Below are 23,304 nucleotides of genomic sequence, written 5' to 3' on the forward strand. Positions count from 1 at the left end.
AAATCTGCTAGTGCCTTGATCTTGGATTTCCCAGCCTCTAGAACGTTGAAAAGTAAATGTTTGTGGTATAAGCCACCCAGTCTATGTTACTTTTGTTACAGCAGCCCAAATGGACTACAATAAATGATAATACTTCCCCAAATGATCTATTTTTTCAATGCAACCCCTATCAAAACTTCAACTGGCTTTGTGGCAGAAACTGACAAGCTGATTCTAAAATTCATGTGGAAATAAAAGGAAACCAAAATAGCCAAAACAATCTTGAAAAAGAATAACAAAGTTGGAGGACTCACAATCCCCAATTTCAAAGCTTATTACAAAGCTACAGAAATCAAAATTGTGTGTAGTACTGGCATAAAGACTGAGCCCAGAAACAAACCCGTACTTTTACGGGCAACTGGTTTTCAACAAGGGTGCCAAAACAATTCAATCAGGAAAGAGTATTTTTTTCAACAGTGTTGGGACAACTGTATCCATATACAAAGAATGAAGTTGAACTTCACACCTTATATAAAAATTAACTCAAAATGGATCATGGACTTAAATGTAAGAGCTAAAACTCTTAACTGGATTAGGCAATGGTTTCTTAGACATGACACCTAAAGTAAGCAACGAAAGAAACAATAAATTGGACTTTATCAGAATTTAAAACTTGTGTTTCAAAGGACACTACCAAGAAAGTAAAAAGACAACTGACAGAATGGCAAATTCTAGTACCATAATGTACAAAGAACTTTTACAATTCAGTTGTAAAGAGATAACCCAATTTAAAAATAGGCAAAGGATCTCAACAGGCACTTCTCCAAAGATTTGCAATGTCCAATAAAAACATGAAAAGATACTCAGTATCATTAGTCATTGGAGAATTACAAATCAAAACTATGAGATATCATTTCACAACCACTAGGATGGCTATAATCAAAAGACAAACAATAACAAGTGTTGGCAAAGATGTGCAGAAATCGGAGTCCTCAGAAGCCACTGCAGGAAATGAAAATGGTGCAACTGCTTTGAAAAGTTTGCAGTCCCTCAAGATATTAAACATAGAGTTACCATTTGACCCAGCAATTCCACTCCAAAATATATAGCCAAGAGAAATGAAAACGTACGTTCACATTAAAACTTGTGCATAAGCGTTCATAACAGCGTTAGTCATAATAGCCAAAAAGTGGACACATCCAAATGTCCATCAACAGATGAATGAATAAACAAAATGGGGTATTATCCATCCATATGATAGAATGTTATTAAGCCATAAAAAAGGAAGAAGTACTAATACATGCTATAATATGGACTGAGAAAATATCCTTGGTGGAAGAAGCTAGACAACAAAAGGCCATATGTTGTAGGATCCCTTTTATATGAAATGTCCAGAACAGGCAAATCCATAAAAACAGAAAATAGATTTATGGGTGACAGAGCCTGGTGAAAGGGAAGAAGGAAGAGTAACTTCTACTGCATGACAGCGTTCCTTTTTAGGGTGATGAAATGTTCTGAAATTAAATAGTTGTAATCATTGCACAACTTTGTGAATTTACTAAAAGCCACTGAATCGTATACTCTAAAAGGGTACATTTTAAGCAATATGAATTACATCTCAACAATTTTTTTGAAGTCTCTAGAATTAAATAATTTAGGAAATATAATGCAAACATGGTATAATGGTATTAATACATTACTAATTATTGTTTGCCATCTTTAAATCCAAGGAAAACTGAGTTTTAAAAATCTCAAAATTAAAGTACAAAAACTCCTGAAGAATCTCAATTATCTATGAAAATAGGTAACTAGAGGACTCTTAGACTGCTCTGAGAAAGCTGAAAAGAACTGTTGCACTTGCCTAAGCTGTCAGCAAAGCTCTGCATCTATGAAGAGGGTAACACAGGCAGCATGTGAGCAGACATGTCTTGTCTGGTCCACAGTATTTTAAAAGGCACTGTAACTATGCAGTATTTTTTTAATATCCAGCCGGCATTCTGCATTTATGCCATCTGCCTGGCCCCCACAGCTATGAGTTTTCAAACCTTGCTTATTCCATGACTAAGTGTCTCTGAGTCCTACACCTAACTACTCTTACATACACTTTTTTTAAAAATTATAGTTGATTTACCATATTATATTAGTTTCAGGTGTATAACAAAGTTGATTCAATATTTTTATAGATTATCATATACTTTTCACATTATTAGTTAAAAGGTCTCTCAGTTCACAGCAAATTAGAAAGAAAAATAAGGACCTTTTAAGAAATTTGACAGTAAAGAAAAGGCAGGAAGAAGGAAAAATAATTAGACAAAAGTCACTTGCAATATGCAGCCATATAGTCTATTTTCTAGCTCATTAGCCTCTATATATATATCACCATTCTAGATAAGCAGAACAACTGAGGGTTTATGTAGTCACTCAAGAGTTTTGAAAGGTGGTATTTTTTTTTAAGATAAAAGTTTCCATTATCCAGAAAATTCTCTTAAATAGAAATCCTCTTTGAAAATGCTGAATATGTTTATTAGATATTTGATTTTAAAAAGATAATTTCTGAATACTTACCTAAGCGGCTATATAATTCTCGACTTGTTTTTAGATCCATTTTCTCCTGTTCCTCCAGTGAAACATCTGGATAAGACACTATTTTTTGATGTTTCCCACTACTGTGAGGCTTCTCTGAGTGTCTTGGTATAGATCTACTTGCCTCTGTCTTTGTGACCTCTTTAGGCTGGGATACAGCCGAAGTAAGCGACACATTTGGGGCAACCACTTTATCACACATGTATAAGTAGTAGCTGAAAACAAAGAATGGCAAAAGAAGATACATATTACATTTAGGTAAAAAGCAAAATATATTACATCAGTTTCTATGGTTAAACAATTTTCTTTAAATCAAAACAGATAACAGAACAACTCAGAAAATAAGGGTCATAGAAAGGAATTCTTGAAAAAGTAAGTAGTTGAGGCAGAAAGAGTAAAATTATCAGGTTATTTTTGTTATTTTACAAAAAGTAGTTTCTAAGCACTTAAAAAGATAATGGAAAATCAGTCTCTTCTCCTTCCCTCAAAACCACGAGAACTAAAACCATGAAGTACTTTACAGAGCAGTTCAACAGCCCTGAGTAGGTAAGGTTTATGCCGAAAGAAAACAGACTATACACTACTCTGGAGGACTATTTCCGTGCCTGCCACCCCTCCAAAGCAAGGAATCCTTGCTCTTTATTGTGGTGAGACTGATTCAGTCCCACACTGCAAGGCTATGGCCTGACTCATCACAGCCCCAACAAAGAGCTCCCAGGGCCCTTCTCCCTTCTCAGGGAGAGAACCAGCATTCTGAATGCTGCCCGGCTACTGGGCAGTCCTCCTTGGATCAAACCCCCCAGAGCAATCTTCTGAAAATACTTTAGCATTTCTTACTTATTTGATAAAACAGCAATAATAAATTGTGCAAAACTAAGATCAAAGGGATAACTACCAATTTTACTCAAAGCTCATATAAAATTGTTCAGGAGATTATCTGAGAGACTCATGGAACAAAATTTGAGCTACATATTTAAGTGCCACATGATTAACTATAATCTGCTTAACCTCTAGCCAAAAGATGCAACCATTTAACTGACCAAACACTTCATCTTCTGAACTCTAAATAATCTCGTCTCATATCATTTTCCTTGTACAGGACATCTATGTAGTCCCTCTTTACCAATCACATGAATTCTGAAAATGAAAACTCAGTATTCTGCTAAGAAAACTGACAGGTTTATTACTGCCCAAAAACTTACTTCAAATGTAATAGGAATAGAAGGAACTATATAAATGTAAATAAGATTGAGATTCTTTATCACTGTGCTTGGGGAGATAAATATGTACAGTAGCAGATAAAAATCTAGGTTTTATAAATATAAACTGTAATCTAAGGTGTATTTTTATTGAAAATATGAAAATTGATTTTGAGGGTGTGGCTACTATGAAATCCTCTAACTTTCAAAAAAGTTTCGTTTTAAAATAGCAAAGTTGACAGAGAGGGGAAGATGGAGGAAGAGTAAGACGCAGAGATCACCTTCCTCCCCACAGATACGTCAGAAATACATCTACACGTGGAACAACTCCTACAGAACACCCACTGAACGCTGGCAGAAGACCTCAGACCTCCCAAAAGACAAGAAACTCCCCATGTACCTGGGTAGGGCAAAAGAAAAAAGAAGAAACAGAGACAAAAGAATAGGGACGGGACCTGCACCAGTGGGAGGGAGCCGTGTTGAGGAAAGGTTTCTACACACTAGAAGCCCCTTCCTTCGCGGGCAGAGACTGCGGGTGGCGAGGCGGGGAGCTTCGGAGACACGGAGGAGAGCACAGCAAACAGGGGTGAGGAGGGCAAAGTGGAGAGGTTCCCCCACAGAGGATTGGTGCCGACCGGCACTCACCAGCCCGAGAGGCTTGTCTGCTCACCCGCCGGGGCGGGCGGGGCTGGGAGCGGAGGCTCGGGCTTCTGTGGGATCGCAGGGAGAGGACTGGCGGTGTGAACACAGCCTAAAGGGGGCTAGTGCGCCACGGGTAGCCGGGAGGGAGTCCGGGGAAAAGTCTGCACCTGCCGAAGAGGCAAGAGACTTTTTCTTCCCTCTTTGTTTCCTGATGCGCTAGGAGAGGGGATTAAGAGCGCTGCTTAAAGGAGCTCCAGAGACGGGCGCGAGCCGTGGCTAAAATCATGGACCACAGAGATGGGCATGAGACGCTAAGGCTGCTGCTGCCACCACCAAGAAGCCTGTGTGTGAATACAGGTCACTATCCACACCTCCCTTCCGGGGAGCCTGTGCAGCCCGCCACTGCCAGGGTCCCAGGATCCAGGGACAGCTTCCCCGGGAGAACACACGGCGCGCCTCAGGCTGGTGCAACGTCACGCCGGCCTCTGCCGCCGCAGGCCCACCCCGCACTCCGTGCCCCTCCCTCCCCCCGGCCTGAGGGAGCCAGTGCCCCCGAATCAGCGGCTCCTTTAACCCCGTCCTGTCTGAGCGAAGAACAGACGCCCTCAGGCGACCTACACGCAGAGGCGGGGCCAAATCCAAAGCTGAACCCCTGGGAGGGGTGAGAGCAAAGAAGGGAAAGGGAAATCTCTCCGAGCAGCCTCAAGAGCAGCGGATTAAAGCTCCACAATCAACTTGATGTACCCTGCGTCTATGGAATACCTGAATAGACAGAGAATGATCCTAAATTGAGGAGGTGGACTTTGCGAGCAAGATTTATGATTTTTTCCGCTTTTCCTTTTTGTGAGTGTGTATGTTTCTGTGTGAATTTTGTCTGTATAGCTTTGCTTCCACCATCTGCCCTAGGGTTCTATCCGTCCGTTTTTTTTGTTGTTGCTTTTGTTTTTTACTTTAAAATCTTTTTCTTTTCTTAATAATTATTTTTTTATTTTAATACTTTTATTTTATTTTACCTTACTTTATTTTATTTTCTCTTATCCTCTTTCTTTTTACTTTTTCTCCTTTTTATTCTGAGCCGTGTGGATGAAAGGCTCTTGGTGCTGCGGCCAGCAGTCATTGCTGTGCCTCTGAGGTGGGAGAGCCAACTTCAGGACACTGGTCCACAAGAGACCTCCCAGCTCCACATAATATCAAACGGAGAAAATCTCCCAGAGATCTCCATCTCAACACCAACACCCAGCTTCACTCAACGACCAGCAAGCTACAGTGCTGGACACCCTATGCCAAACAACTAGCAAGACAGGAACACAACCCCACCCATTAGCAGAGAGGCTGCCTAAAATCATAACAAGTCCACAGACACCCCAAAACACACCACCAGACGGACCTGCCCACCAGAAAGACAAGATCCAGCCTCATACACCAGAACACAGGCATTAGTCCCCTCCACCAGGAAGCCTACACAACCCACTAAACCAACCTTAGTCACTGGGGACAGACACCAAAAACAACAGGAACTACAAACCTGCAGCGTGCAAAAAGGAGACCCCAAACACAGTTAGATAAGCAAAATGAGAAGACAGAAAAACACACAGCAGATGAAGGAGCAACATAAAAACCCAACAGACCTAACGAATGAAGAGGAAATAGGCAGTCTACCTGAAAAAGAATTCAGAATAATGATAGTAAACATGATCCAAAATCTTGGAAATAGAATAGAGAAAATGCAAGAAACATTTAACAAGGACCTAGAAGAACTAAAGATGAAACAAGCAATGATGAACAACACAATAAATGAAATGAAAAATACTCTAGAAGGGATCAATAGCAGAATAACTGAGGCAGAAGAACAGATAAGTGACCTGGAAGATAAAATGGTGGAAATAACTACTGCAGAGCGGAATAAAGAAAAAAGAATGAGAAGAACTGAGGAAAGTCTCAGAGACCTGTCGGACAACATTAAACGCACCAACGTTCGAATTATAGGGGTTCCAGAAGAAGAAGAGAAAAATAAAGGGACTGAGAAAAGATTTGAAGAGATTATAGTTGAAAACTTCCCTAATATGGGAAAGGAAATAGTTAAGCAAGTCCAGGAAGCACAGAGAGTCCCATACAGGATAAATCCAAGAAGAAACACGCCAAGACACAAATTAATCAAACTGCCAAAAATTAAATACAAAGAAAACATATTAAAAGCAGCAAGGGAAAAATAACACACAAAGAAATCCCCATAAGGTTAACAGCTGATCTTTCAGCAGAAACTCTGCAAGCCAGAAGGGACTGGCAGGACATATTTAAAGTGATGAAGGAGAAAAACCTACAACCAAGATTACTCTACCCAGCAAGGATCTCATTCAGATTCGATGGAGAAATTAAAACCTTTACAGACAAGCAAAAGCTGAGAGAGTTCAGCACCACCAAACCAGCTTTACAACAAATGTTAAAGGATCTTCTCTAGGCAAGAAACACAAGAGAAGGAAAAGACCTATAATAACAAACCAAAGACAATTAAGAAAATGGGAATAGGAACATACATATCGATAACTACCTTAAATGTAAATTGATTAAATGCTCCCACCAAAAGACACAGACTGGCTGAACGGATACCAAAACAAGACCCATATATATGCTGTCTACAAGAGACCCACTTCAGACCTAGAGACACATACAGACTGAAAGTGAGGGGATGGAAAAAGATATTCCATGCAAATGGAAACCAAAAGAAAGCTGGAGTAGCAATTCTCATATCAGACAAAATAGACTTTAAAATAAAGACTATTAGAAGAGACAAAGAAGGACATTACATAATGATCAAGGGATCGATCCAAGAAGAAGATATAACAATTGTAAATATTTATGCACCCAACATAGGAGCACCTCAATACATAAGGCAAATACTAACAGCCGTAAAAGGGGAAATTGACAGTAACACATTCATAGTAGGGGACTTTAACACCCCACTTTCATCAATGGACAGATCATCCAAAATGTAAATAAATAAGGAAACACAAGCTTTAAATGATACATTAAACAAGATGGACTTAATTGATATTTATAGGACATTCCATCCAGAAACAACAGAATACACATTTTTCTCAAATGCTCATGGGACATTCTCCAGGATAGATCATATCTTGGGTCACAAATCAAGCCTTGGTAAATTTAAGAAAATTGAAATTGTATCAAGTATCTTTTCCGACCACACTATGAGACTAGATATCAATTACAGGAAAAGATCTGTAAAAAATACAAACACATGGAGGTTAAACAATACAGTACTTAATAACAAAGCGATCACTGAAGAAATCAAAGAGGAAATCAAAAAATACCTAGAAACTAATGACAATGGAGACACGACAACCCAATACCTATGGGATGCAGCAAAAGCAGTTCTAAGATGGAAGTTTATAGCAATACAATCCTACCTTAAAAAACAGGAAACATTTTGAATAAACAACCTAAACTTACACCTAAAGCAATTAGAGAAAGAAGAACAAAAACACCCCAAAGTTAGCAGAAGGAAAGAAATCATAAATAAATGAAAAAGAAGTGAAGGAAATGAGAGCAAAGATCAATAAAACTAAAAACTGGTTCTTTGAGAAGATAAACAAAATTGATAAACCATTAGCCAGACTCATCAAGAAAAAAAGCGAGAAGACTCAAATCAATGGAATTAGAAATGAAAAAGGAGAAGTAACAACTGACACTGCAGAAATACAAAGATCATGAGAGATTACTACAAGCAACTCTATGCCAATAAAATGGACAACATGGAAGAAATGGACAAATTCTTAGAAATGCACAACCTGCCAAGACTCAATCAGGAAGAAATAGAAAATATGAACAGACCAATCACAAGCACTGAAATTGAAACTGATTAAAAATCTTCCAACAAACAAAAGCCCAGGACCAGTTGGCTTCACAGGCGAATTCTATCAAACATTTAGAGAGAGCTAACACCTATCCTTCTCAAACTCTTCCAAAATATAGCAGAGGGAGGAACACTCCCAAACTCATTCTACAAGGCCACCATCACCCTGATACCAAAACCAGACAAGGATGTCACAAAGAAAGAAAACTACAGGCCAGTATCACTGATGAACATAGATGCAAAAATCCTTAACAAAATACTAGCAAACAGAATCCAACAGCACATTAAAAGGATCATTCACCATGACCAAGTGGGGTTTATTCCAGGAATGCAAGGATTCTTCAATACACACAAATCAATCAGTGTGATACACCATATTAACAAACTAAAGGAAAAAACCATATGGTCATCTCAATAGAAGCAGAGAAAGCTTTCGACAAAATACAACACCCATGGGCTTCCCTGGTGGCACAGTGGTTGAGAGTCCACCTGCCGACGCAGGGGACATGGGTTTGTGCCCCGATCCGGGAGGATCCCACGTGCCGCGTAGAGGCTGGGCCCATGAGCCATGGCCACTGAGCCTGCGCATCCGGAGCCTGTGCTCCACAACGGGAGAGGCCACAACAGTGAGAGGCCCGTGTACCGCAAAAACAAAAACAAATTCAACACCCATTTATGATAAAAACCCTCCAGAAAGTAGGCGTAGAGGGAACTTTCCTCAACGTAATAAAGGCCATATATGACAAACCCACAGCCAACATCATCCTCAATGGTGAAAAACTGAAAGCATTTCCACTAAGATCAGGAACAAGACAAGGTTGCCCACTCTCAACACTCTTATTCAACATAGTTTTGGAAGTTTTAGCCACAGCAATCAGAGAAGAAAAGGAAAATAAAAGAAATCCAAATCGGAAAAGAACAAGTAAAGCTGTCACTGTTTGCAGATGACATGATACTATACATAGAGAATCCTAAAGATGCTACCAGAAAACTACTAGAGCTAATCAATGAATTTGGTAAAGTAGCAGGATACAAAATTAATGCACAGAAATCTCTGGCATTCCTATACACTAATGATGAAAAATCTGAAAGTGAAATGAAGAAAACACTCCCATTTACCATTGCAACAAAAAGAATAAAATACCTAGGAATAAACCTACCTAAGGAGACAAAAGACCTGTATGCAGAAAATTATAAGACACTGATGAAAGAAATTAAGGATGATACAGATAGATGGAGAGATATACCATGTTCTTGGATTGGAAGAATCAACATTGTGAAAATGACTCTACTGCCCAAAGCAATCTACAGATTCAATGCAATCCCTATCAAACTACCACTGGCATTTTTCACAGAACTAGAACAAAAAATTTCACAATTTGTATGGAAACACAAAAGACTCTGAATAGCCAAAGCAATCTTGAGAACGAAAAACAGAGCTGGAGGAATCAGGCTCCCTGACTTCAGACTATACTACAAAGCTACAGTAATCAAGACAGTATGGTACTGGCACCAAAACAGAAATATAGGTCAATGGAACAGGATAGAAAGCCCAGAGATAAACCCACGCACATATGGTCACCTTATCTTTGATAAAGGAGGCAGGAATGTACAGTGGAGAAAGGACAGCCTCTTCAATAAGTGGTGCTGGGGAAACTGGACAGCTACATGTAAAAGTAGATCACTCCCTAACACCATATACAAAAATAAGCTCAAAATGGATTAAAGACCTAAATGTAAGGCCAGAAACTATAAAACTCTTAGAGGAAAACATAGGCAGAACACTCTATGACATAAATCACAGCAAGATCCTTTTTGACCCACCTCCTAGAGAAATGGAAATAAAAATAAACAAATGGGACCTAATGAAACTTCAAAGCTTTTGCACAGCAAAGGAAACCATAAACAAGACCAAAAGACAACCCTCAGAATGGGAGAAAATATTTGCAAATGAAGCAACTGACAAAGGATTAATTTCCAAAATTTACAAGCAGCTCATGGAGCTCAATAACAAAAAAAGAAACAACCCAAACCAAAAATGGGCAGAAGACCTACATAGACATTTCTCCAAAGAAGGTATACAGACTGCCAACAAACACATGAAAGAATGCTCAACATCATTAATCATTAGAGAAATGCAAATCAAAACTACAATGAGATATCATCTCACACCAGTCAGAATGGCCATCATCAAAAAATCTAGAAACAATAAATGCTGGAGAGGGTGTGGAGAAAAGGGAACACTCTTGCACTGCTGGTGGGAATGTGAATTGGTACAGCCACTATGGAGAACAATATGGAGGTTCCTTAAAAAACTACAAATAGAGCTACCATATGACCCAGCAATCCCACTACTGGGCATATACCCTGAGAAAACCATAATTCAAAAAGAGTCATGTACCAAAATGTTCATTGCAGCTCTATTTACAATAGCCCAGAGGTGGAAACAACCTAAGTGTCCATCATTGGATGAATGGATAAAGAAGATGTGGCACATATATACAATGGGATATTACTCAGCCATAAAAAGAAACAAAATTGAGCTACTTGTAATGAGGTGGATAGACCTAGAGTCTGTCATACAGAGTGAAGAAGTCAGAAAGAGAAAGACAAATACCGTATGCTAACACATATATATGGAATTTAAGAAAAATTTAAAAATGTCATGAAGAACCTAGGGGTAAGACAGGAATAAAGACACAGACATACTAGAGAACGGACTTGAGGATATGGGGAGGGGGAAGGGTGAGCTGTGACAAAGCGAGAGAGAGGCATGGACATATATACACTACCAAATGTAAGGTAGATAGCTAGTGGGAAGCAGCCACATAGCACAGGGAGATCAGCTTGGTGCTTTGTGACCGCCTGGAGGGGTGGGATAGGGAGGGTGGGAGGGAGGGAGACGCAAGAGGGAAGAGATATGGGAACATATGTATATGTATAACTGATTCACTTTGTTATAAAGCAGAAACTAACACACCATTGTAAAGCAATTACACTCCAATAAAGATGTAAAAAAATAATAATAATAAATAAAAATAAAATATCAAAGTTGCACACCACACTCTTGAAGAGTTTGTTTACTTGTTGAAGGGAAGTAAGGAAATAAAAAGAAAACTTCCATTTTTTTCACTTTATGGCAAAAAAGAAATGACCTATTTCTAGGGGAAAAAAAAACATAGAAACACACAGGAAAGGTTAATTCAAATATTCAACACTATTTATAATTCATTTCATTGATTAGCAAAAAACCCTGAAACTATAAAATGAATTCCCAGGGCCTAGAATAGTACCTGATGTATAGATGTTGAATGAATGAATGAATGAGCCAATACCCACTCACCTGGGGTGTAGAAATGAATGTGTCTGAGAAACATGGTCACCTTCCTGCTTTATAACTGGATACCATGACTGTAATTCCATTCCTGGTGGTGTATCTATCTGTAGAAAAATGTGGAAGGGGAAAAGTTTATTGAAAGAGGATGTGATGGGTAATTTTATGTATCTACTTGACAGAGCCATAGGCTGCCTCCGGAGAACACTGACTAGTAAGGAATTATGTTATTTAAGAATCATCTTCTAATAAGGCAGTCTTTCCTTAAAGTACCATGTGTAGTCACTTAAAACCGAAAGAGACATGAACTGTCCCATCACAAGAACAGTTTTAGCATGTATGTTAACATGGACTACCAGAATGATTTCATCAAATGTCATACTTATGGAATCTATTTTAAAAATCCATTTAAATAATAGTACTCTGCAAATGTGCAGCATTGCTAAGTTCTGATTCTTCTCATTGTTACAATTACCTAGAATATACCCCCCCATTCCTATAGTATTTCTTAGCATATTATATTAGATAACATTCTACAGCAATATTTTGCCAAACTTTAAAACCACTGTGTCTGCTAACACTTATCAGTAAACCACATTTTCTCATAAATATGAAAAGTTCTTTTTAGCCCTGAAGGATGAACTCTACCTGTAAATAAAGTAAGAGGAGAAGATAACTGGCCACCTCAAAGTTCACGATAAGAACTTTATATCCTGCTTATTTCTAACGAATACCTGATTAAGTAGGTATAATTATCTCCATTTTACAGCTAAGAAAACTGAGGTTCAGAAACTGAGATAGAAAAGAATAAATAACCTGTGGTTACTAACTTCCTCGTTTGGTTTGTTTTATATTTTGTCTCCCCTCCCCCGACACACACACATATTGGCAGGAGATCAATGTTTTGTTAAGAATTACTGGGCAAGGAATTTGAAAGACTAACAAGAGCACAAGGTTACAGCGAAAAGAAGAGCATTTTGAAAGGATTTAAGAGGTGAGTATTCAGTGAGGGCCTCTAGACTCTGTAAGAGTAGAATTTGTTTCTAAACCTCACAGTCCTGATCAAGTATTCTAAAGTTCAGAATCTGGGGCAAAAGCAACTGCTTATTTATAAAATAAATCAATCATTTGTTTACACAGTTTCTCAGCCTATAGCTTAGTTCTACCATAAATTAGAAAGGGAACTGACTGCTGGCAACAGAAATACTAAATGATAGATACCAGGTGCCAGCTGACAGCCTAGGGAGAGAGGAGAATTACAAGACACAAACACAAAAACTGATTCAAAAAGCAACACAATCTGAGGGCTTTATCACACATAGGCCAGGGCAAATAATTTAATATATCTCAATTGTTCCCTACCCTTATCACAACAGAGTAACTGCTGTTTAAGAAGTCTTGAGTCAACATGACATACTTATAGTCGATATTTATACTTATATTTATAGTATACCATATACATATATATATATACCATACACATACCATTTAGAAAGACTGAAAACTATTTAAGACATTTTAGAATTCATTTAAAAAAAGGTTAAAGTTTTTAAAAAGACACAGTGCTGAGAAGAGTAGTTTCATCATCTAGAAAACTCACTTAGGCAGAACATTTTTCACCCCAACACTGTGGTAAAAAAGGTGTTAATGAGCAGGGGTAAGCTCACTCTAACAAATCAGTGACGTATAAGATTGGCTCAAATTAAATGAGAATTTCAGTTTTAGAAGTTATCTGTTAAACTCATTATTTAGAAAATATGGAAAGCTCCACTTTAAATCAGTTTTATATCTGAGACAATTCTGGATGTACTGCCCAAGAAATCAACTGTTTCCAGATGTTTTAAATTAAAATTACTAAAATTGATTTATATATTTTAAAGTTTTCCCTATTACAGATAACTGGAATGTCAAATCTTCAGAATAACAAATTCTAAACTTCTTCAGCCAGAGATCTTGACTTCAAATCTGATTCAATTTTGATCAAGTTCATTTTAAAACTCTACAGCTTGATTTGTATAAGTTTTACCTTTATTCATGATCCAAACTCAGTATAGCTTTGTTTCCATGATGTCTCTAAACTTCAAATGCCACCTTAAATAACTGCTAGCACATTCTTTCTATTTAAACATCCATCTCTCTCTAGTTTCTGACCTTTATTTTGTTTCCTATTCTTGCACCAACACATGAAAAGAGTCACAGAGGAGGGGTTATTAAAAAAAATCTTCCTTAAAGATCACCTAGTGTAGTCCTCTAGGTAATGTCTGAACTCCCTATACAAAATCCCTGACTGAGTGGCTATTCCGCCTCTGCTTAAACAGCAGCTTGAGGTCAAGTACTGTCTTAATCACTTTTGTATTTTCAGTACCTAGCACCATGCATGGCATGTAGTAGGGACTCAATAAATATTTGTTGAATGAATTCTGAATGACAGTGTAGCTCATTAATTCCCAGGGTAGCCTTTTTTAAGGTTAATCTGCTACCAGGAAACTCACAAGATAGTCTCTTTCACATTTAATACCCTTCTGTTCAATGAAGTACCAACAATCCTAAGTCTCTGGGTTGTATTTTGAGAGATCAGATCTACAAATTAAATAAAATAAATGATGGGGAAATGCACAACACTAACCATGATAAAATGTTGGGAGTTAATTTTACCTAATATGCTGTGGTAAGCCATAAACACATTTATAACAAATTATCCTAACTGCATGTTAAAAACAATTATGAAAAGCACATATTATACAACAGAACATTCACGGGCATGCCAGATTTTCTCATCTATTATGCATTTGTGGCAACATACAAATTAGGTCTTCAAAAAAAATAACAATATAATTAAATGGCACAGCAATAATGCTACTACTGATCAGGAATAAAAATGAGACACCAAGATACGCACATCTATTGCCTTTCCTTTTACCTTTCAATATGAGAATAATTTCATTCCCTTCGTGTACTTAAACATTAAAATAGAATACATTACTTGGCAAAGAAGAGAAGTAGATCACTTAGTAGCTTAAGTTAGAGCCTTAAGATTTTAAAATACTTCTATTGCCCAACTTCCCCATAATTATCTACCACAAAATGAACAGATGGCATCCTCATCTGAAACATATAAGAAAAATTTCAGACATATGATTTCATTCCAAAAGTTCTTTCTCTAAGTCGTAAAACAACAAATAACGTCTATGAAAGCAAAATTTAAATAAGCCCAAAATGTATAGAAGTTAACTTTAAATAAGTAAAAATTAGGAAATGCTTTATGCAAGTTTCTCTAAATTTCAACTTACTGTGTTATGTACACATGACCCTTTAATAATCAGGTTTCCTAATAAAGAATCATTGTATTTTGGAACCATGCTTATTAGCCTCACAATGACAAATAGTTTAGAGAACTTGATTTCATTTACAAAAAGACCAATAAGCATTTGTCACCACTTGCTAGTTACAGAAGCAATTCCACCCACTCAGCACCCTTTGTATACTAACATTCCAATTTGCACTAAAAAAAACCCCAAAAAACAAAAATCAAAATGCTTTAAAATTCCCAGATTTATCTTCAATAATAAACTTTGATTTTAGGTGGCACTTTAGTTTCTAATTACAGGGTCAGACTAATATTATGATCTTTAAGTCCTAATGACAAACATTGATGAACTAAAGAAATCAAGACAATATCTCAAAGTATTGATGGGATTTCAAAAATTCCCCTCAAAAAATCAGAATTAAATCTTTTTAAAATATGTGGAAAATATTTTTTAAAATAGAATTCAGAAAGACAAAGATTAATGTTTACATTTTGGTATTTATAAGCCAGTAAGCATATGAAGGACTAGTAGACTGATAAATTTCATAGTCTATCCTCCTATAATGGTGTGCTTACATAAAAAGTAAAAGATAATGCATATTAAATACACATTACTTTGTACAAGCCAAACGTAAATCGTTAGCAACCTTAGTAAACACATGACCAAACACATAGTTAAGCAACAACTCCTTAGCTATAAAGCCAATATACCTGCCAGGTTCCTTTTACTGTGTATAATACTAAGACATTCAAGTGGTCCATAAATGATTTCAGAAGGACACAAAAGACACCCTACCAGACAGCTGCCAACAACTCCTACTGAAAGAAACTGAATCTCTCAGAATAGGATCAGGTTTTCTCAATACTTCCAACAGGCTGTGAATGAGTGTTTCAACAACTGAAACAGGAATAGTGTTACAAGGTAGCAAATAGCTACTTAAGAGATTTTAAGGCTTAGTTTTGTGCCTCATTTCATTGTAATTATTAGAATTAATCAACCTAATGCAAAACCGGAACAATAAGGTCTAAGCACTTCCACTAACTTATCAAAGATGGATCTGCAGAAATCACAATGTCTGTTGCTCCTCCACACTACAGAATCATATCTACCTCATAAAGCCAATTTTAGGTTTAAAGTGCTTAAAAACTCTCACAGGAAAAGCAAGGTCACATTCTTATAATATGCAACTCTCTTCTTAAATCCTTCATGGAAACAAAGCCATGTAAAAGTCAGTAGTACGATATTCCTCCCTTAAACTTAAAGGAAACAGGGCTTCCCTGGTGGCACAGTGGTTAGGAATCCGTCTGCCAATGTAGGGGACAAGGGTTCGAGCCCTGGTCTGGGAAGATCCCATATGCTGCAGAGCAACTAAGCCCATGAGCCACAACTACTGAGTCTGTACTCTAGAGCCCGCAAGCCACAACTACTGAGCCCGTGTGCCACAACTACTGAAGCCCGCATGCCTAGAGCCCGTGCTCTGCCAGGACAAGCCACTGCAATGAGAAGCCCGCACACTGTGAACTCGCCGCAACTAGAGAAAGCCTGTGTGCAGCAACGAAGACCCAATGAAGCCAAAAATAAATAAATTTATTTTAAAAAAAACTTAAAGGAAACAAACTGATAAAAATCCTGTTAATTTCTGGAACTTGAAAAATAATTTCTTTACACTGGAATTCTATGGTGTCCAATCCACTTAATATTGCAATTATTTGAAAATTTCCATGTCATATACATCTTTTCACTAAAATACCTGTTATAAAAAGTTTTAATCTAGGGCTTCCCTGGTGGTGCAGTGGTTAAGAACCCGCCTGCCAACGAAGGACACACGGGTTCAAGCCCTGGTCCAGGAGGATCCCACGTGCCGTGGAGCAACTAAGCCTGTGCGCCACAACTACTGAGCCTGTGCTCTAGAGCCCACGAGCCACAGCTACTGAAGCCTGCACGCCTAGAGCCCGTCCTCCGCAACAAGAGAAGCCACCACAATGAGAAGCCCGCGCACTGCAACGAAGAGTAGCCCACGCTCACCGCAACCAGAGAATGCCTGCGCCCAGCAACAAAGATCCAACGCAGCCAAAAATAAATTAATTTTTTAAAAAAGCTTTAATCTATATACATGTTAGGCTTTGCTTTTCTATCCCATTTCAGCATAGATGCTTTTTAAAAGTTATCTCAGATTTTGGCCTTCAAATAATGTAAATTGACAATATCAAAATGTAAATTAATTAATTTTACTATGTGCAATATATTGCATTTTTAAAAATTTTACTCTATTTCATGTATTTTTAAAATGCTGGTGACCCAGTAAATTGACTTTTTTGATATCCCCCTCACCCTTCTCAACTGAGGTTCTCAAGAAAATTAAGCCCAAACTCTGCAAAGCTTCCACTGTATGCATTAAATTAACTTCCCTCCAAAGGACTTAGAAAGGTACTATATACCATCCTTTCTATGGCTTAATTCTCCTCTCATAGAACCCCAGATGAGAAAGGCTGCATGGGTGACAAATTGCAATTTGATAAACACTGCTCTAAGTACATGTCCTAAAGTTTGTCCAAATGTATTATTTCAACAATTAGGTCTTAAGTTAATAACCTGTGCACTCTACAGATGCTTTTGCACAGATTTACAAAGCATTACGTACGTAAAGGAATAAATTCCAATGGTGGTTATCACTCCATGGTGAAATTATGAGGAAATTCTGTTTTCTTCTTTGTACTTTTTTTAGGATTTACTCTAATGGGCCTATATTGCTTTCAAAAAAAAAAAAAAATTTCTTTTTCAAAATGGAAAGCCGTAGTATTATGTACCAAAATGGTCTTTAGTAATTTTAACTTTTGTATTCCTTGTCCCCATAATATAAACAAAATATGCAATTTTCAGGCTATTAGAAATCTCAAAATAAATTCAATACCACAAATAAAAACAAAATGCTGTTTCGCTTTAAAACGAAACTCTTTTCCTCCTTGAAAATCACTGGTAGCTTTCTAGGGCTACTAAGACTTTTCATTCAGTTGCATCCAAACTTTTGTTAAGCATACATCACATTCTAGGTTTAGAAACTACAAGATGAATTCCTGCCCTAGGGAGCCTCCAACTAGTCTTTACATACATAGTTCTGTGACCCATTTCTAAGTCTAGGAATCAAAATGAGTTTTAAACTAACTTTAAATCTTTCCTATTCATTTCTCTTTCTGCCTAGCATGATGCTGTAATACTTTATTTAGTGATGGAACCAAACCACACCTTAAATTATATATTCTTCATGCCTTTTTAGTCAAATAAAATCCTTACATTATTTTAATGTACATGTAACGTATATGAAACCTCAACAGACCAAATTTTATGCATGGACAAAATAAAGGTTCAAGCCATTACTAAAACTATTCCCAAACTAGTTCTACCTCTTTACTTGAACAAATTGAGTTCTGGCTCCACACTCTCTACTACCAGAATTCTAAAGGCATTGAAATTAATCCAATTCTTGCTTTCTTCCTTGTTCTCCAAGTGGTATAAATTGTAACATATGCATAGGTATGAGAACACTACTGGCTAACTATGTACTGATTCAGGCCTATCCTTTTTCTTTTCTTCCTTGAATTTTCTTAATTTTTTTCCCATTTCTCAGACCAAAAGGATAAAGCGTTTTATCAGAAGCCTTTTTTTAAATATTAACATTTTAAAATGTTTAAAAAATTAAAATTTTTTAATGATAAAATGAATATAGACTCTATATTTCCTAAACCATAAGGGGGCACTATTCCCAAAGCCATTCTAAAGATTTCACTGAAATTTCCTTCTTATTTTTTATAACAAACGTGTTTTCACTGAAATTTCCTTCTTATATTTTATAACAAACGTGTTTTGTACTTTCTTCTTGCATACTTCATTTTGATAAATAAACAAATATCCAACTAGTATAATTACTGTGTACAAACAACTAAAAGTGAGATACAGCTGAGCCCAACACTCAGTTATCTTACTTTGAAATATCTTCAGATAATTCTAGATAATCAAGAAAATGTTTGGGGAAAGGAAAAATCCCGAAATACATATTAGTAAATATTTCAATAATAGTTTGAAGTACCATCTGATATTTCTAGACTCAACTTCCAAAGTACTTTTAAATCCATTCTCTCATTTGATCAGTTGTCTTATTCAACAGTTTATTTGCAAATTATATAAGTTTATTAAGGGTTAAACCATAATTTTTCCAAAAAAATCCCCAATATTCTAAAATACAATGGAGCATTGTCTCCCAAAAATTTATTCAGTTTAAAAAATTTTTTCTTTTTCACTGAGTAACTTTGACCTGCCAAGCAGTAAACTAAATTCTGGGAAAACAGGAAAAAGATAGTCTCAAAACTCATTAAGACAGTTGTTAATTTTATAAAGTTAGAAAAAAATATTCATACTCGTCCCTTATATGAGTACAAATACTTCATTTGATTCTGACCTTATAGCCACTTAATAAAAATTTATGCTAATCATAAAATGCAAACTCTGCCTCTGATGTAACAAATTACCATCAAATCTATCACAATTATTACTGGTACACATTTTGTCCCAACACTACTCTTTGTAAGTTACCCATCCTCTCTAGTGTATTTCTTTACCTCACTTAGGTTGGTACTAAGAAACACACTTCCTAAACAGAAGTATAATAGCTTACAACAGGGGAGAAATTTTTTGGAGGATTATCATTATTGCCAATAACCTCGCAGAAATGAACTGTAAGAAAAATGCAAAACTAAAAAAAGTGAAATGTTTAATTAATAGGCTTTAAGAGGAAAACTTTTAAGTTGATATCTTTAGGTAATCTATTTGCATCACAGATAATCCATAGGGTTTTTTCCCTAAGCAAAGTAAGAACTGTATTATTTTACTTACCTAACAGTAGTCAAGTCTAAATGTTAGAAATCTAAATTTTAACCCCTAAAAATTTATAAAGGCATAAACCATCTTTACTTAGTGAACTGGAGAATGTCAGCCACATTCTGTAACAGCAAAGAATCACCTATAATGATCTTATCAGTTGACTACAAATAGGTTTTTCTAATGTGCTTGAAAATAATCTCAAGGAAACATCACCCTTCAAATTTTACTTACAAATGATCAGTTTGCTTGGCAAACCTTTTTTCCACAGATAGAAACTAAGATTCAACAAAATCAGAATTAGATCAAATAAACAATACCCACTGGAGATATGGAAAAGAATCAAGAATATAATATTCTTCCATATATTTGTGCACTATAAAATACAATAATCATTTTTCTAATAAAAACATAAAAAACTCAAATGATATGAAGAGACAGTTTTGATAACACCATTTTGCAAAGCAACCTAGGCAAATCTAAAAATCAAGTATTATTTCTTGTGGTGACCTGAGTGAGAAAGAGTTCAGAATACTATACCTCTGGAGTCTGCAAAGAATAGTCAGCTCTTCACTTAGAACACTGACCTTCTACCACTTATTTCTCCCATCTAAATATAGCTCCTAACTATGCAAAGTAAATATGGTTTTTAGTTATGCAAATAGTTTGGTGACCATCACTAATATAATTTCCATCCTTAGAAATAATTCAACAGTTGCTACATTTCAAACAATTGCCTACTGAGTTTGAGGGGATTTTTAAAATTCAAAAACCTACTCTGACTACATTAACTAAACATACCCAATTACATCAGTGTTCACACTAAACATAAGGACCTTTAGATAAGAGGTTAATATATTTAGCATATGCTTTAATTTTTTTAAAAAAAGCCTGTTTTGACTTTTTTAAATGAGCTTCCTCTGGATGTATTTGGTTTGTTGGGCAACCAATTCAGTGACTCACAGAAGATAATGAAAAATGTTCCCCAGCCAAGGACTATCTCCGTGCCCCCTTCCCAGTAAAATACCTTAGTCTACATAAAAGTTAACAGAGAGCTTAGGAACCATTATACTAAGGTAAGTTGATAAGAAAAGTTAATGTTTCTCAAAATTCAGTTTCTGCTACTGAGTTTGCTTCTGGGAAAAGTAGTGAAAATTACTAGACTTGAAGTCAGAAGAACTGCATTCAACTCCTGATTCTACCACTTACCAGTTATACAACCAGAAGCATGTGACCCATCTGAACCCACCGGTTTCTCATCTCAACTTCAAAAGAGAACTACTTCGCCAAGTTTTGAGGAGTAAATTTTCAAAATGTGAAGTGGCAAGCATGTATTACTACGCATGAACTCCCCAAACACTTCTTTCTTAAAGGTTTGATTACTGGAAATTTTCAAATTCCCTTAAATTGCTTAAAATTCACATAAAATTGGAAAAAATAACAGAACACACCAGAAACACTGGCAAATACTGCAAAACATAACATAGTAAAAAGATGGGGAAAAAAATCTCACGGCTTCCCCAAATAAAAACTGAATTCAAATTAATAAATTCTGAGACAATAAATGACTACATCCTGATGAAGGACAGTTTCAATTTTAACCAAACCCTAGCACATTCAGTTTCAGTTAAGTAAATTCATCACCTTTTTTTTTTAACCTTTATCATGGTTCTCAGATATTTTTTCTCACAAACACAGAGCAGGAATATTAGGCAAAGTAATTTATCCCCAAAATGCTTATGTCAGAGCAACCAAGATTGGACCAAGAATATCTGGCAAATAATGTGGCCACCTATGGACATGTGAGAGTCCTAGTTACGTTAGGGCAAGATATCATAAATGTCAAAAGCGGCATTCCACGTTTTGAGAATACAGACAATTCTAAACACTATTTTCAGCGTGGGACCAGGCCAGCTGTAAGCATGTCCAACAATGTGAGAACTGGCTTGAAGTCAATTCTGCTTTAAAATCAGTTAAACAATATAAACTTACCTAGTAGCCACAGGCAAGGAATTTCCAAGAAGTACTGACCGGTTTGGAATCAGCAAGTAGCAAACTACCCTGAATTCAAGTCTGAAATTATCTTCATTAGGCTTCTGAAGCAAATCACTGTCTTAAAACTACACTGTAACTAAATTTCCCTCAAAACCTGAAAGGTTTAAAGCACAAGCCATGAAACCTTAAGTTTCTTGCCCAAGCTCTAATCTTGCTGTAAATAAACTTCAGTCATTTAATACTTCTGTGAAGCAGAAAGGGCAGAGATATTTCAAGGAATAAAAGCTAATTAATAGTGGAAATATTAGATTCTTAAGATGAAACACGGCCAATCTTTTGTGGTACCAATCAAATAAAATTGTACGTGTAAAACTGTTCAAAAGCAATGCTTGCCACATTTTAAACACTTAGTGTTAGCTATTATACTGATTTTAATCGAGTAGGCAAATATTTAAAAACCAGATCAACAAACTGAATATTTAATAGCCTAAATCTTATCTATTAGCCAGCCATTCAAACTCTTAGAATGAACTAGTGTAGCCTACCAGATAATGCAGTGGGAAAATAAGTTTAAAATCTCTTTGCTGAGACGTTTTTATATTAATGTTTATTTAATCTAAAATAATGTTGGGCTTCCCTGGTGGTGCAGTGGTTAAGAATCCGCCTGCCAATGCAGGGATACAGATTCGAGCCCTGGTCCAGGAAGATCCTACATGCCGCGGAGCAGCTAAGCCCGTGCGCCACAACTACTGAGCCTGCGCTCTAGAGCCCATGAACCGCAACTACTGAGCCCGCGCACCACAACTACTGAAGCCCAGGCACCTAGAACCCGCACTCTGCAACAAGAGAATCAACTGCAATGATAAGCCTGCGCACTGCAAGGAAGAGTAGCCTCCGCTCGCTGCAACTAGAGAAAGCCTGAGTGCAGCAATGAAGATCCAATGCAGCCAAAAATAAATAAATAAAATAATTTTTTTTAATTTAAAAAATAAAATAATCTTTATTCTAGCTGCCATAATTTTTTTAATTATTCCTCTCTTTAAAAAAAATTCTTGGTGACTAGAATCACGAAATTTTCAGATAAATCTGTCTTTTGCATTTGTCTCCAATACTGATCAAGTCTGAATATTCAATTACAGAAACAATGTCAGAAATCCTAAATACACCTTTGAAAAAACGCTGTTTGGAGCCCACCACCAGAGTTGTTTGGGCTGCCTATTATATCATTTGCAAATAGAGATAACACCAAAGTGTAAATTATCTCGAGTCCTAGGAAAACAACAGATTTAGTCATCAAAAAGCAAGATGTGTGAAAACAAGGACATGGCTTGAAAAAGAAGCCCCAAATCCTCCACTCCCTGGCTATATAATCTTGGGAAAGCCACTTGATCTCTCTGAGCCTCATTCTCTTTATCTGTAAAATGGGAATAATCCCACTTCTCTCAGTAGGTTGTTTGGAAGATCAAATGAGAACACATACAGGAAAGCACTTTATAGCCCAAAACGTGTAATACAAACATA

The 23,304-nt window shown here is 36.7% G+C and overlaps 1 protein-coding gene across 4 annotated transcripts in view; it reads right to left on the reverse strand.

Moving 5' to 3' along the window:
* SKIL (SKI like proto-oncogene) overlaps window positions 1-23,304 on the reverse strand; it is a 35,255-nt gene that overhangs the window by 6,336 nt on the left and 5,615 nt on the right. For all 4 annotated transcript variants that reach the window (XM_082840060.1, XM_082840057.1, XM_082840059.1 and 1 more), the window contains 2 exons: window positions 11,618-11,715; window positions 2,545-2,777 (listed from right to left, as the gene is read on the reverse strand). In XM_082840060.1, coding sequence (XP_082696186.1) covers window positions 2,545-2,777; window positions 11,618-11,715 — 331 coding nt within the window. The remainder of the gene's footprint in view (window positions 1-2,544; window positions 2,778-11,617; window positions 11,716-23,304) is intronic.

Source organism: Leucopleurus acutus, assembly GCF_964270905.1.
Source record: "Leucopleurus acutus genome assembly, chromosome: 5".
Taxonomy (NCBI): domain Eukaryota; kingdom Metazoa; phylum Chordata; class Mammalia; order Artiodactyla; family Delphinidae; genus Leucopleurus; species Leucopleurus acutus.